General features: G+C 44.1%; 1 protein-coding gene across 1 annotated transcript; it reads right to left on the reverse strand.

Moving 5' to 3' along the window:
- Positions 1–307: 307 nt before the first annotated feature.
- LOC124696981 (transcription factor bHLH18-like) lies at positions 308–2,074 on the reverse strand. Its single transcript, XM_047229636.1, has 3 exons — positions 1,529–2,074; positions 1,059–1,406; positions 308–373 (listed from the first exon to the last, which is right to left on the reverse strand). Exons 1-3 carry the CDS (start codon positions 2,072–2,074, stop codon positions 308–310), a joined length of 960 nt encoding a protein of 319 aa, XP_047085592.1.
- Positions 2,075–13,417: the final 11,343 nt, after the last annotated feature.

Raw genomic sequence — 13,417 nt, forward strand, 5'->3', positions numbered from 1 at the left:
CGGAGGTGGGGTGGGGAGGAAGCACGCCGGCGACCAAGGATGGAGGCGGGCGTGGGGATGGAGCTCGAGCGTTGATAGAGTTCTGATTTTCTCTCTATTCGGCGCGGCCCATGTTGGTGCAGCCCATGTGGCAGGAGGGGATTTCAGATTAAGAGAGTACAGTCGTCCGACGCGAACAGGTTTGGATCCGGTTTTTCTACGTACAATCAGCGAGACTAAACCAATCGGGAATTTATTCTGAGCGTAGGACGTACGACGTACCGGTCCGATCGCAATTTAATAGTAAAGATTGTGATCAGGTATGATGTCAGTGCAACACCGCACCAAGCTTCCCTAGAATGTCCTGGGGTACAATGTCGAACCCCTCATCCACCTGAGGTAGTAAAAGAAAATGTTTATCAGTTCACATTCCCTCGGTTAAATATGTATACAATGTAGTTTGATTACAAAAATGGAAGCGTTGACCCATAATTATTCATCCATTCATATATTACATCTGCATATTAATATTCCATTCGTTTCATATAATATAAGTCTCATTTGGTCACCAGATATTTTTTACTAATATATAGTTTGTATGTCAAAAAATCATTCATGCTATATTGGAGTATATAAATGGAGTAATTTTTAGTTGAAACCTTGACTTAATGAAAAACTTATAAGCCTTATTTTGAAATGGAGGGAGAGTAATATTTAAGAGAGTAAGAGCATGTTTGATTCGATAGGAAAAACGCAAGAATAGGAAAAATGTAGGCATGCAATGTCATGCATGCTCCAATCCTACATGAATATATGTGTACCAAAATTTGTTTTATTCCACCTCCACCATAGGAAAAACAAATGTTTTTTTTTTAAAAAAAAGACGTACAAGTGGATGTTAAACTTCCTATGAAAATCAATCTTACTAATCAAACAACAATCGGTCGTAGGTGTTCTTCCCGAAAGAATATGTCCTGAGCCGACATTTAGCTTCTAGGGTCTTTGCATTCCAATTTTTTTATTTCGAAAAACAAGGATATTATTTCGCTAAGTAACAGGTCATGGAGTAACGGACTTGCCTTTGCCATGATGGTTATGTTCACAGTGCAAGACGGGAAGGGGATGACATTGATGTGCGTGATGCTAAGGTGAAGCCCCTCAACCTCGGCGAGCAACTTGACAAGCACGCCCTTGCCGTCTTCACAATGGATCTTCAGCATGACAGTGCTCTCCGCGATCCTTGCCTCAATCTCCGGCAGCGAGCTCCCAGTCGTCGTCGCGCCGTACGGTTTGGTGGCGATGTTGGGCCTCTTGAAAAGCACAACCGAGTCGGCGCTCCTCACATTGCGGTCCTCGAGTTCCTTGAGCTTCTCCTGCTGCTCCTTGACGTACCTCACAGCGTCCGACAGGATCGTCGCCTTGTCCATCTGGACGATATTGATTCATATAGTCAATAAGTTTAGCCGAAATTTTCACGTCCGAAAGAAAACGATGAGCTGAAGTGATGCAAGAGTGTGGGGAATGTAGCGCGGAAATAGCCGATGGGGACCTTCTTGAGGCCGGGGATGACAGTGGAGAGCTCGATGAAGCGGCGGTTGATCTTCTCGCGGCGCTTCCTCTCAGCCATGACGTGTTCCTGCACGCACGGCTCCGGCGAGGACGTCTGCCCCGTCTCCGTACTGGCGGTGCTCTTCAAGGAGCGTTTCCTTGACGCTGGCGACCTTTGCGCCGGCTGAGGCACGTCCTGCACTGGTTCGTGGGCGGTGGGCGTGATCTCGTCGTGAGTGCTCGGCTGTGGCATGGTGGAGGTGAAGTTCCAGCCGGCGGATGGGTAGGTTGTGCTACCGACGCTGCAGTTGGACGACCAGCCGTCGTTCTCCACGACCGCACCTCTTGGCGTGTTCTCACGGCGGCTGTCGGCGCCGGAGCTCCAGCTGTCCGTGGCGCGGAGTGGGTGGCCATCTTGGGCTGCAGCTTCTGCAGGGGCGGTGCCATTCTGTAGCTCCGGGCAGTGGAGATCTTGCAGTGACGAGAATGGGTCGTCGTGCTGCAGCGTCTCCATGGCCCACTCCATGAACATGCTCGAGTCGTCCATGCCGATCGACCTCCTGCCGGTTCCTGTACCTGTAGCTGATCGAATCACACACCAAAATAGGATATATCACAACACCATAAAATGAAACGATGCATCGTGCGCTCAACATCCGAAATATTACTTGGTGAAAGTTTCAAGAACCACGACCAGCTTGCTAGCAAAGTGTAAATCCATAGTTCCATACCCAAGCGGGAAACGGAACTCAACTTAGAACAGTTTGTGGGCAGCAGCAAGGTAGGCGGATCAAAATGCAGGAATGGGAAACAAGACCAGGCAGAGATCAAAGATGTCCGGGAACACACCACAATTACCTCCTGACGAGAAGACAGATCCCTGAAGATGATTGCAGGGACTAGGTACGAAGAACGAATCAGTAAAATGCATGTGCCCTAGCTGTCCGGTTCACTCCCTCGCATGCTTATCACTTCTTCCATGTGTGGTCTATATAGCTCAGCTAGCCAGCTGCGGGCCTTGGAAACACAGATATCTGTCACGTGCACCTCAGCAGATTTCCTTATCAGCATCATCCGTCCTTATTAAGGTCTTTTTAAATTCATATAGGAATGAGAGAATCAGGAATATGGAAAACAAAAAAAAATCACAAGATAGCAAGGCCACCGGAAAAGTGCAGAAATATGAACCAGTGTAAAAATAAGGCTGCAACGAACGTTGAAATTCCTAGTGAACAAAATCATTGGAAACTAAGAGCATCTCAGTCGCGTCCTCCAAACCGTCTCCCAAAGGGATTTGGGGCGCATCGGACAAAAAAATATGCCCAGCCGCATCCCCCATAGCCTCTTTTTGTCCGGCGCGGCCCGATACGGTGTCCGGCGCCCCGAGCCCGTCCCCGCCCCACAGGGTACGCTCCGACCACGCCGGACACAATGAAAAATGAGGCGAAGAGACGCGGGCCCGACGCGTCAGTGGCACAGGAAAAATTCGTCCCCCTCTCCCACCAAATCGCGCCTCTCCCACCGCGCATTTCTGCCCTTCCAACACATTTGACCTCATATGCCGCCGATTCATTTCTCCTTTGATGCTTTATTGGGTTGACTTGGCACATACTTATACCATGATATGACTATAACCAGTCAGCTAAAGCCTCTATGATTATTTAGTTTTTCACTTGTAATATCACTTTATGCTTTGATAATGTTTTGTCGCTATGCATGATTATGTCCATTATTGCTCTCTTAGTTGGTCGTTCTCAGTCTTTTGCTAGCTTTCGCCTGTACTGAGTATGAACTCAGCTCGTGCATCCAACTCCTAAAAACCAAAGTTTACCAATTGTGTACCACCATATATATCTACCTAGTAGAATTATTGCTATGCCAAGTATGTTCATCATGTTTTTATTTATCTTCCAAATTAAAGTTTGGCATGAGAAAATTAGTTAGTAAAGCTCTCACGAACTTGATGGCACATTTACTTTCTTGCAGTTAATAAACTTGATCATTGTGACTATCTTATCAAGTTTATGTGTTTGCAAATTGCAAGTTGGGAGTTAGCACAACCATGCTTTCATGGGGACGCTTTCAATATTGCACTTATTCATATTTAGTTGATGTCATGTTCTTTTGTCTATGGATGCCTAGCGGTGCGAAATAAAATGGAAACTTGTAAGTCCATGGAGTTTGCATATATGTTCTTTTGTCTATGAAACGCCTGAGCCGCTAAGCCATGCATCATTCATGGCGAAATTTACAGCGAACTATAGTGAGCATTCTATGAAGCATTTTCAATAAAAAGCTATACCCATAGTAAATAAAAGATTGCTGAGATGTTCATTGTATGTTTGTCTTGTCATTTTGGCATGGGATTGCTCCTACAAGAGTACTTCCATATCATCGGGCAGGAGGTACCCCGTGTCAACACCCGGATTTTTAAGTCCAGATGCCTATTATGCCATTCATCGCAATCCCAGGAATATTGTTTTTGCGAGACATAATAGGTTGATATCACAACACATATTTCATTACAACACATAATCGTCTTACAACAAAGGATCACAGGATCCAGTCTTAATACAACATAGTGGATCTAGAGATCCTATTACAAAACACATAGCGGAAGCGAAGTAGTAGCGGTCGTGGTCCATCTATTTCACAGGCAACTATTGACGTCAGGAGTGGTCCTAGTTGTCGTAGACGTCCTGCTGTCCATCTTCCTCGTACTGCTGTTCTCCTTCATAGTCTGGCCATTTGAATAGCCAGGGACAAAGCCATGAGTACTTTAAAGTACTCGCAAACTAATACTAGTGTAAGCACTATCAACTATATTAAGGGGGTGCTAAGCTCTAAGTTTATTTGCATAAAGCCAATTTTAGTTCATAAACATTTAGTAAAAGACTCCTCATTTGCCTAACTTACTCCAGTGGGAACATTAGTGTCATTCCCACAACTCAGTTGTGATTCAAGTCAGGTCACCCTTCACCATTCGCCAACATTTTCAAGAATCTGACGCCGGAAACTGTATGGCCTTTCCAACCGTCCGTAACCATGGACACGGCTATTCGAATAGGTTTACACTCTGCAGAGGTTGCACACTTGTGCCACAACATTTGATTACATCCGTCGAGGATAACCTCGAATCATCGTAACTTAGTACGCGGATCATCAACCCTAACCTTTCACTTACATATCCTAGTATAGGCACCTTTCCCCATGAGCTTGGCCTCCCAGTGAAGACAAACCGTCAGCCTGGGAACTGCACAGGGCTTGGCTGGACAATTCACCTCATTTCACATCATTTCACTTGTAACGGAGGCAGCCTCGGCATAACCCCTATGATGCTTGTTTAGAGGGAACCCATACTAAGACACATAAACTTCCAGTTAAGCCCTACCCATAATCATGTATTGTGGGGGTACTTGTAAATTGGAAAGGTATCGCATCCAAACCAATATTAGTTTTAGTCAAAAATCACCATCTTCTCCAAGTCATATTCACCTTCAAAATAAGTACTATACTAAACCTTAACCACTTCGATTTTTCTCAGATTTTTGATTTTCTTTTGAACTAATTTCATGCTAAACACGTGTGATGTTTGATGTTTTGATTTTTGCAGCCTCTTTCCTGTGTACGTTTTGGGGTTCTGCAGCAATTTGAAAGTGTTAATGAAGCCTCAGTGGTGAGTTTTCTTGGTATTTTCCTGGTGTGGCTGTAGCTACGATGTAGTTGAGATGGTGGTGGGGTCATCGTTCCCTGATGAGTCTTCCGTCCATGGTCAAAGCGGTGCTGATTTGCTCGGCCACGACCCTACACGTATCTCTCTCCCGAAACTTCTCATCTCTTGCCAATAATTTCAATTGCCACCTCTCCTGCCGGCGTTCCTCGGCCGCTGGCCTGCCTCCGTCCGCTCCGGCTCGCCGGCGGTATGGTTCGTCAAGGCTCGGCTCTCCCAGCTCCGAGAACAATTGTTTCGGCACGGCATTGTAGGGCTACTGCACCTCATGGCGTGATGCCACCGGGACATGGAGGAGGCTGCCCCGCTGCTCTCCCCCGATGGAACAAGAAGCAGGTCGCTGGAGCTAGCCGAGATCCCGGTGGCGTCTGTGCACAGGTTTGCAGGAGACACCGAGGAGTACGTATGAGGCCTGGTTTCTCCCTCCTCCCCTAACCCCGAGCGCCCTATCTCTGTTCCTTCTATTCGCAGGCAAGAGGTTCGAGGCATAGACGCCACCGGCTGTAGTCGCACACATCGCCGGCCGGAATCCAGCCGCCGCCGACCGCAATCTAGCTACCACTGCTCGGAATCCAGCCGCTGCCGCCCGAAATCGGGCCACCTTGGCCTGGATTCGCCCTTCCCCATCGTCTAGAGCCGCCTCCGCCGTCGCCCGTCACCCGTCGCGAGCAACAAGGTAATTTCGATCCCGTCCTGCTTTCTCCTGTCTTACTTCCTATCCTCCTACCTAGCTGTGCTGCCGCTGCGTGCTTTTCTACAGTTGCTTGCTTTGCTGCCGCCTGGCATCGTCTGCTGTTAAATTGCTCACGATTTTCCTGATACGCTGTCCAGGGAGTGAGGCACAATCAACATCGTTGTTGTTGATAATATAGAGGCTGAGGCTGGTGGTATCAATGCAAAATATCCATGGGCTCATGCTTCAAAAATAGCATCACACGCAACAGGCCAAGGAGGCAACTTCTTTGTTGTTTCCAGATTTTGCACGGTTATACCTTGTTCTCTCTCTTATGTACTAAATTCTTGTGTATTGCTGATAACCTTTCTTACAAATTAATGAAGAAAGCCTCCTTCCTTGTGACAAGCTCTGGAAACCAGCAAAATGATACTGCATTTTTTTAATAAGTTCATATTATGTAGCAAAATCCGGAGTAAGTGTCTGTTTGTTGCAGTCCCTGACCATATATGGAACAAACACAGGTTTACAACGACCTGAACATTGACTACTTGAAGATGTTCCAGCCGTTGCTATAGGACTGTGAGTCCATCCACATTTTCTTTTCTTGGTACTACTTGAAGATAGTTTGCTGCTTTGCCACTGATATTGGTCACGGCACAGTTGGTAACATAGGCCATCATCAAGGACGTTTTAATCGTGATGGTATTTTAGTTTTATTTACCTCATGTATCAGAATTTAATGTATATCTTCAGGTCGACAGTAAACTGATGAGCTTTCTTATCATCTAGGGGCCGTGTCCAAATTGCAAGTACTGAAAACATTCCCTTTTCGGGGCGATACTATCTATCGCTAGCAGCAGTGCAACAAACACTGTCAAGGGAGCCAAGTATGTCCATTTAATTACCATGGTTGACATATTTGCAACTGTAGCTGATTGGCATGGATGAAATTGCCGAGTGTAGAAAATGTAGATGTATATGAGTGCTGCAGCATACAGAAGCAGATGTGCTCCTTCCCTACAGCACATGCATTGCTTCTCACTCCTCTTTCTCACACACGGTTGGTGTTGCTGATCCTCTCTCTCTCTGATGTAGAGAAATCACATAAAACCTAGAAAAGATTATTTGGGGGTTCTATTGTAGGCTATCAATGGTGATTTGATCCTCTCGAAAGGGGGACAAGTGGATGCAACCAAACATGAGGGGAATCCAAGTCCGAGCATAACCTCACCAGTTTCCTGCCCAACACCGGCAACAAGCTCATCATCGTCGACTTCTGTTGTCCCTTACCGCGTCACAGACAGGCTGTTCACCCCAAGGTATAGAGTGATTCTTACATAAAGTGCTCCTTCCGTATTTGTGAGTAGCACATATATGTCTGACAAGATAGGCAAATGGCATGGTACAATAAGCTAATATACATTATTTTCCACCTTCTTCCCTTTCTGCAGAAAATAATATTTGTGAGCTGAGATGTGATATCAAAGCATTCACGATACTGCATTTTGGCTGAACTATGTTGTTTAACTATCTGCAGCGTTAGATTTAGTTTAGCTATTTTTACCCTGTTAGAAGCTCAGTATTGTGACTGACAACGGGACCGACTTTATGTTCCTAAACCAGTTGATTTTTTTTTTTGTATTAGACATAGTCTTTCAAGCTAAGGTGTCAGGTTATAGTCGTTCAATCGGCTTAGTACCTCGGTATTGTAACTTTATCAATCTGGCGAACTTTGTTTATATACCAGTGAATTTTTTCTGTTAGACATACAATTTCAGGCTAAGGCGTCAAGGTACAGTCGCTTATTTGGCTTGGTTAATTATATGATGATGGAAGATTAAGAACTTGATTTTGAATTGTTCAATGGGATCTCCGATGCACAATTCTTATTTCATGTCTATGTAGCTCCTCTGTTCTTCTTGTGCTTCTTCTGGTGCTGCGGACTAGCTTTCGGTTTTTCATGTATGCTCTCTGTGAAGACAATTGTAATCATCTCAATCTTGTATTCTGTTTACTGCTCTTGATGAAATTAGAAAACAGTATTGCTGTCTTTCATCAAACAAAGTGTCTTTATGGTTAATCTATCATGTTAAATAGTTGAGGCCAGAGTTTCAGACATTGAAGATTGGTAAAAGGATAATGAACTACTTAATCTATGAATTTGTATTAGTGTTCCCCTGTGCCAAATAGTGCAAATAAAGAATGTTATCTGTATTTCTTTTCCCCTTGAAATTATTATCTTCCGCCAAGAAGATCACCAATCCTTGAACTTATTTATTTTACAAAATGCAAAGGACAGAATACATAAACATCAATATGTGATAAAGCAATACACAATCAGATTTTTTTCACATGGTGCTCCCGATGTTATTGTTATTACTCCAAATCCGTGGAAGATGTGCATTGTCATGTGTATTGTTTTACCACATATTGATAAAAAAAGTTTCCAAGGTGTATTACCAACTGTCGTGTATTGTGTGTATCTGCACTGAACCAATGTGTAAAAAGTTTCTCTATTTCCTGTTTTAACGCTACTTTCCATTTTTAGTAAGAGTGTCACGCTAGGGCTCAACTAAATAAAATTGCTTTTCACTATTGTTTAAACTCTACATTGCCTGGAGCGCGTACGGTTGCCTAGGCATATATAAGCTTATAGATTGTGAGCAACAAAACTGCAGTGCTCTAGATACTATGAGAGCAAGATACTCATGTGGATCTAAATCTCTAGGATCTATATTATTAACTTGTGCTGCATTAATTTATCAGTGCCAGTGTCGTAGAAATGTGAGGAGAATCTAAAAGGATACATGTCAGCACCACAATTCTTATTTGTGTTGATGTCTACAAAAATGTTACATCTCACTCTAATATATCCTTCTGATTACTTCCGACTTGTGTCACTTAAAATGTTGTATGTGAATGAAAATAGAGTGCATACATCATCTTACTTAGTGTTTCTGACTATAGAAATTCAATTCGGCTCTCGGGTGCGTATGCTCCCTCTACCAAAAAATCATATTTCGAAATGTTGAAAAATTTGGACAAAAAATTCTACATGTACATCTCCATAATATACGTGCATTCGTCAAGTTTCACGAAAAACCAATATTTTGTGTGGTCTATATAAAAAAGAGAAAGTTTATCTTGTGAAAAGCATTATTTTTAGCACTGAATTTTGTCTTTTTTACACACGTCACATGATAAGTCGATTTTTTATGAAACGACTTTGTGAGCATGTAGCACGTGAAGATGTACGTGCGCACTTTTAGTTTCAATTTTAAAAAAATTTAAAATATATGTAAGATGCATTTCGAAATATAGAGAGTATACGCACCCATGTTCCAAAACACCGCTCCCGACTGACTATACATTTTGTGTAGGGACAGAGAATATAGTTTAAGTTCATTTCATCAATAGTCATGTTTTGCATTGATCTAATTTGATCTCGAGCACTTCTCCAGGTTAAAAACTAAAGGGAGGTTGGTTCAACAGTCGTAAGCTTTTTTTTTTGACAGGAGAGTTCATCATTATGTTTACCGTCAGCCCAGTTAGGTAATTCATGTGGATCTGATTTTCGAGTCCATATCAACATGGAACTTAAGGTTCCGTTTTGTACATCTTCAAAGTTAGTCGCCCTGCCAACTGTTTGGCACTACCAATTATTTGGCGACAGAATTGGTTGTCCTGGACTTGCCTACGAATTTGGGTAAAAAATACACTTTAACTAAGGGAGAGCTGGATCAGTCAAAACTGCGGCGTTCAACAAAAAAAAATAGATTTCATGGCTGTGCCAAGTTTTTTTTTTGTTGGTATGGCCAGCTTTGGTTCAAATTCAAACAGACCCATATTTTGCAAGTTGTCTAGAAGCTCTTTGTGTCTGTTAAATATTAAATGTTCAGTAAATGTTAAATGTTCAGAGGACGTGCCTTTTTGTCCCACCTGTAGGACGCCAACAACGTATCACTCCTCGGCCCACTTCTCGCTTGGCAGCGTCGCCTAGATCAAGCTCTAGAAGAGCATCATCGGCAAGTCCGTGCCAAGAAATCACTCCTCGACATGGTTCTTGCCCGGAAAGACAAGAGTGCAAGGACCACCGACGTTGCATCTTCCTCGGCTATGGAGTGGACAACAAAGAAAGCCTATTTTCTTTACACATGCAACACCAAGATTGTAGACATATCATCAGACGGAGAAAGCGGGAGTGGCTAAAAGCATGGAGTTAGAACATTATGTACCGTGCATTGCCAAAACTAGCAAGTCTACTGTTGTAGTGTCCGTGTTCACCGTTCTTCTCTATGCCCTCCCGCTATCAGTGTATCCCATTACTTGATCTTCAAGGTTTATGTTTTATGCACATAATTTTATATGACGTATCATATTTCATTACCAACCATCTTAAAACACACTATTTTTTTAAAAAAAATTATCAATTCAAATGTGGTCTTAAAATTATTAGTACCATCACATTACATAGTCGGCGCGGCGTGCCGCCGCGCCCTTCCATGCTAGTTCATTCAACATCACTTCACTTCACCAAGTTCCCATCTAGAGTGGTCAATTTTATTTGTTAGCACTAGCAACTAGTCATGAGGGGTGCTAACTAGCTTATAGCTTTCTAGGCTAAGTTTGGTGCTCTTGTTCTACTCTATATCTAGACCAAGTGAATCATGAATCAAAAAGTAACTTTGGTAAATAAAATACAATAAAACTTGTAAAGTAAAAACTTGGTATAGGACCATTAAGCATAAAGTAAAATAGGGTGATGCCTTGCTCTTGGAGAGCTTGGCACTTTGCAAGTTTATTAGCTTGCCTTGGTTGGTGTACTGATCAAAGTGGTCTTCCTCTCCTTGGAAGTAGACCTCCTCCTCCTCTTGATACTCTTCGGTACTAGCGTCTAGAAACGAATACGATACATATAATCACTACACCAATCTTAAACACTAGACTAAGCACACACATAAGTCACACACTTAGGCTAGCATCACACATTACTATTAAGTCGGTGGACTTGTTTATTTAAGAAAAATAATTTCCTCTCATACTAATTAGAGTGTTCTTTTCCTTCTTTAGAGAAAATAATTTCCTCTCATTATCTTACTAAGATTTAATTTCTTCCATGAATCACATATGACTTAGGTTGACCAAAGTCAACCTCTTCATACTCATCATTTAAGAAAATGATTTAAATGAGGTGAAGCACCTCATGCAATTTAATCCTAACATGGTAATGATTTAATATCATCAAACAATTCCATATGAGAACCAATAGACCAGGGTCTCTATCTCATTTTGAAATGTTTGTGACAAGATTTAAATGAGAGAGAAGCTCCCATGTGATTTATAAATAGTTTTGGACAATACCTTTGACTAGAAATAGCCATATAGTCCTCTAATTACACTAGGCCATGATCACTCAAAGTAACCATGCCATGTTTTTGCAGAAACAATTAGTGTAAGTGAAATGCGATTTATAGGAGTTGGAATCAACTCAAAAGCATTTTTGGTTGATTTTTAATAATTGTTTGAAGTCACAAAAGTCCCTGCCTTGTTATTTTTTCTATTTGAATTCTACAAAAAACTAAGGGTGAGACCAGTGGGGTTGGATGGAACTTTTGACGAGCTTTCCAACAATACCAAATTCATCAAATTTGGCCTAGTGGTTTTGAAACTATGCAATTTTGAAGTTATCACCAGTATTGAATTTCACTGAAAGTATTTAAATTGAATTCAAACGAGATGGGCTAGGCGGGAAAACGAGGTGGGCCGAAACGAGTGAGAGGGACAAAGGTTGGGCCGGCCCAGCTAACGTGTCTCGCACGCAGCGGGCCAACTGACAACAGGCCCCACTTGTCAGCGAGTGTAAAACAACGAAGCGGTATGCGAGCGTGTGGTGCGTTGGATTAAAAGGGAATCGGACGGTGCACGATCGTCACCTTCCGCGACGGCGAGCAAACCCTGGCGCGGAAGAGGGGGTCGACGGCGGCTGGTCGGAGGCTCGGCGAGGGTTGGCGATGCGGGCAAACGACGTTGGAGACGACGGCGATTCGATGGAGGGTTGAGGGAGTGGCGGAGGTGGCCTGGAGCTTCTCCTCCGTCGAGCTACTGCGGCGGCGGTCTCCGGTGAAATTGGAGCAACTCCGGTGGCAATGTGGAAGGGAAGAGGGTCTAGGAGAGTCAGAAGAGGTAGGGGAGCGAGGTGGTGTGGCGTTTGAGGGCTGGAGTGGCCTCTATTTATAGGGTCGAGGCGAGGTCGTGGGGTGCGGGCAGGTCGACCATGGACGCGACGCTACATTGGCGGAAAGGGCAAGGCGACGTCAGGGGACTATTGGCGACGTCGAGGCGGTGACAACGCGCGTCGTGGCGCTGAAAACGGGGCACGGGAGCGTCGTCGTCGTCATCGGGTACCAGGGTACTGTGGAGGACGGTCGCCGATGAGGGCGTCATCTACAGGGCTCGAGTGATCCAATGGGGTTGTCCTGGAGCTTGCTGAGGTCAAGAGGAGCAAGTGGGTGAAGAAAAGGGAGCGAGAGGTGGACGGAGTCGTCGGGGCGCAGAGGTGTACTGGCGCGCCCGTGGCCATGCCCATGCGCGCTCTGGCAAGCCCAGGTGTGGTGACCACGTCATGGCCTGGCGTGCGTCGACCTCTCCTGGCCCAGGGCGTGCGCCAGTGAGGTCAGAGGGTCAGGGTCAACACGTTTGACAAGGTTTGAGAGAGAGGGGAAGTGAGGTGGCAGGTTGGGCAAAGTGGTGAGCAAGGGGGGCGGCATGGTGTGTTCTAGATGTTTTTGGTGCATTTCTCTTGGTCTCTGTGGCATGGCAGGGTTGAGGGGGTTGAAGCCAGACTATTTGACATGGTGGGCAAAGTTGGGGAGGTCTAGGGCATGCACATTTGATCCAAGCCAATAGTGTGTGTGACATATGACATTGCATGGAAAGTCATGGTGTCAAGGTGATCATGGCAAAGCTAGGTGAGGTCATTGGCAGTGGTTAGAGGTACAAGGTTCACTATAGAGGGGTACAAGTGAGGGAGGGATGTGGTGGTACATAGTTGGTGGGGTGGTTGTACCCTAATTTTACTCTATGTAACAAAATGAGCACAAGCAATGGTTTCACTTGGGTTTGACTTTTGGCAAAATTTCTGCATGGCTAGGTTCTAAATGATATTGGGCAACCACTCATAGCATTGGTTTGATTTTTGAAATTGATTTGTGAAGATTCTAAATTTGGAGGGAATCTAGAATTGGTTTCAAAGTAGCAACTTGGCTTGACTACTTTAGGCAATGGTCAACGATCTGGTCAAAGTGGTCAACACCAAAGTTGTTCACCTTGATGAGGTTTTGGATGAAGTGCAAAGAGTTGGCAGGGTTTGGTTTGAAAATTTCTTAATAGAAGGGGTCAAAGTGGGTAAGATATTAAAAAGGTCAAAAGTGACCATTATCACATGCCACAAGCATTTTTCATTTCTTTGATTTTTGATTTGATTT

This window comes from Lolium rigidum, chromosome 3, assembly GCF_022539505.1.
Source record: "Lolium rigidum isolate FL_2022 chromosome 3, APGP_CSIRO_Lrig_0.1, whole genome shotgun sequence".
Taxonomy (NCBI): Eukaryota; Viridiplantae; Streptophyta; class Magnoliopsida; order Poales; family Poaceae; genus Lolium; species Lolium rigidum.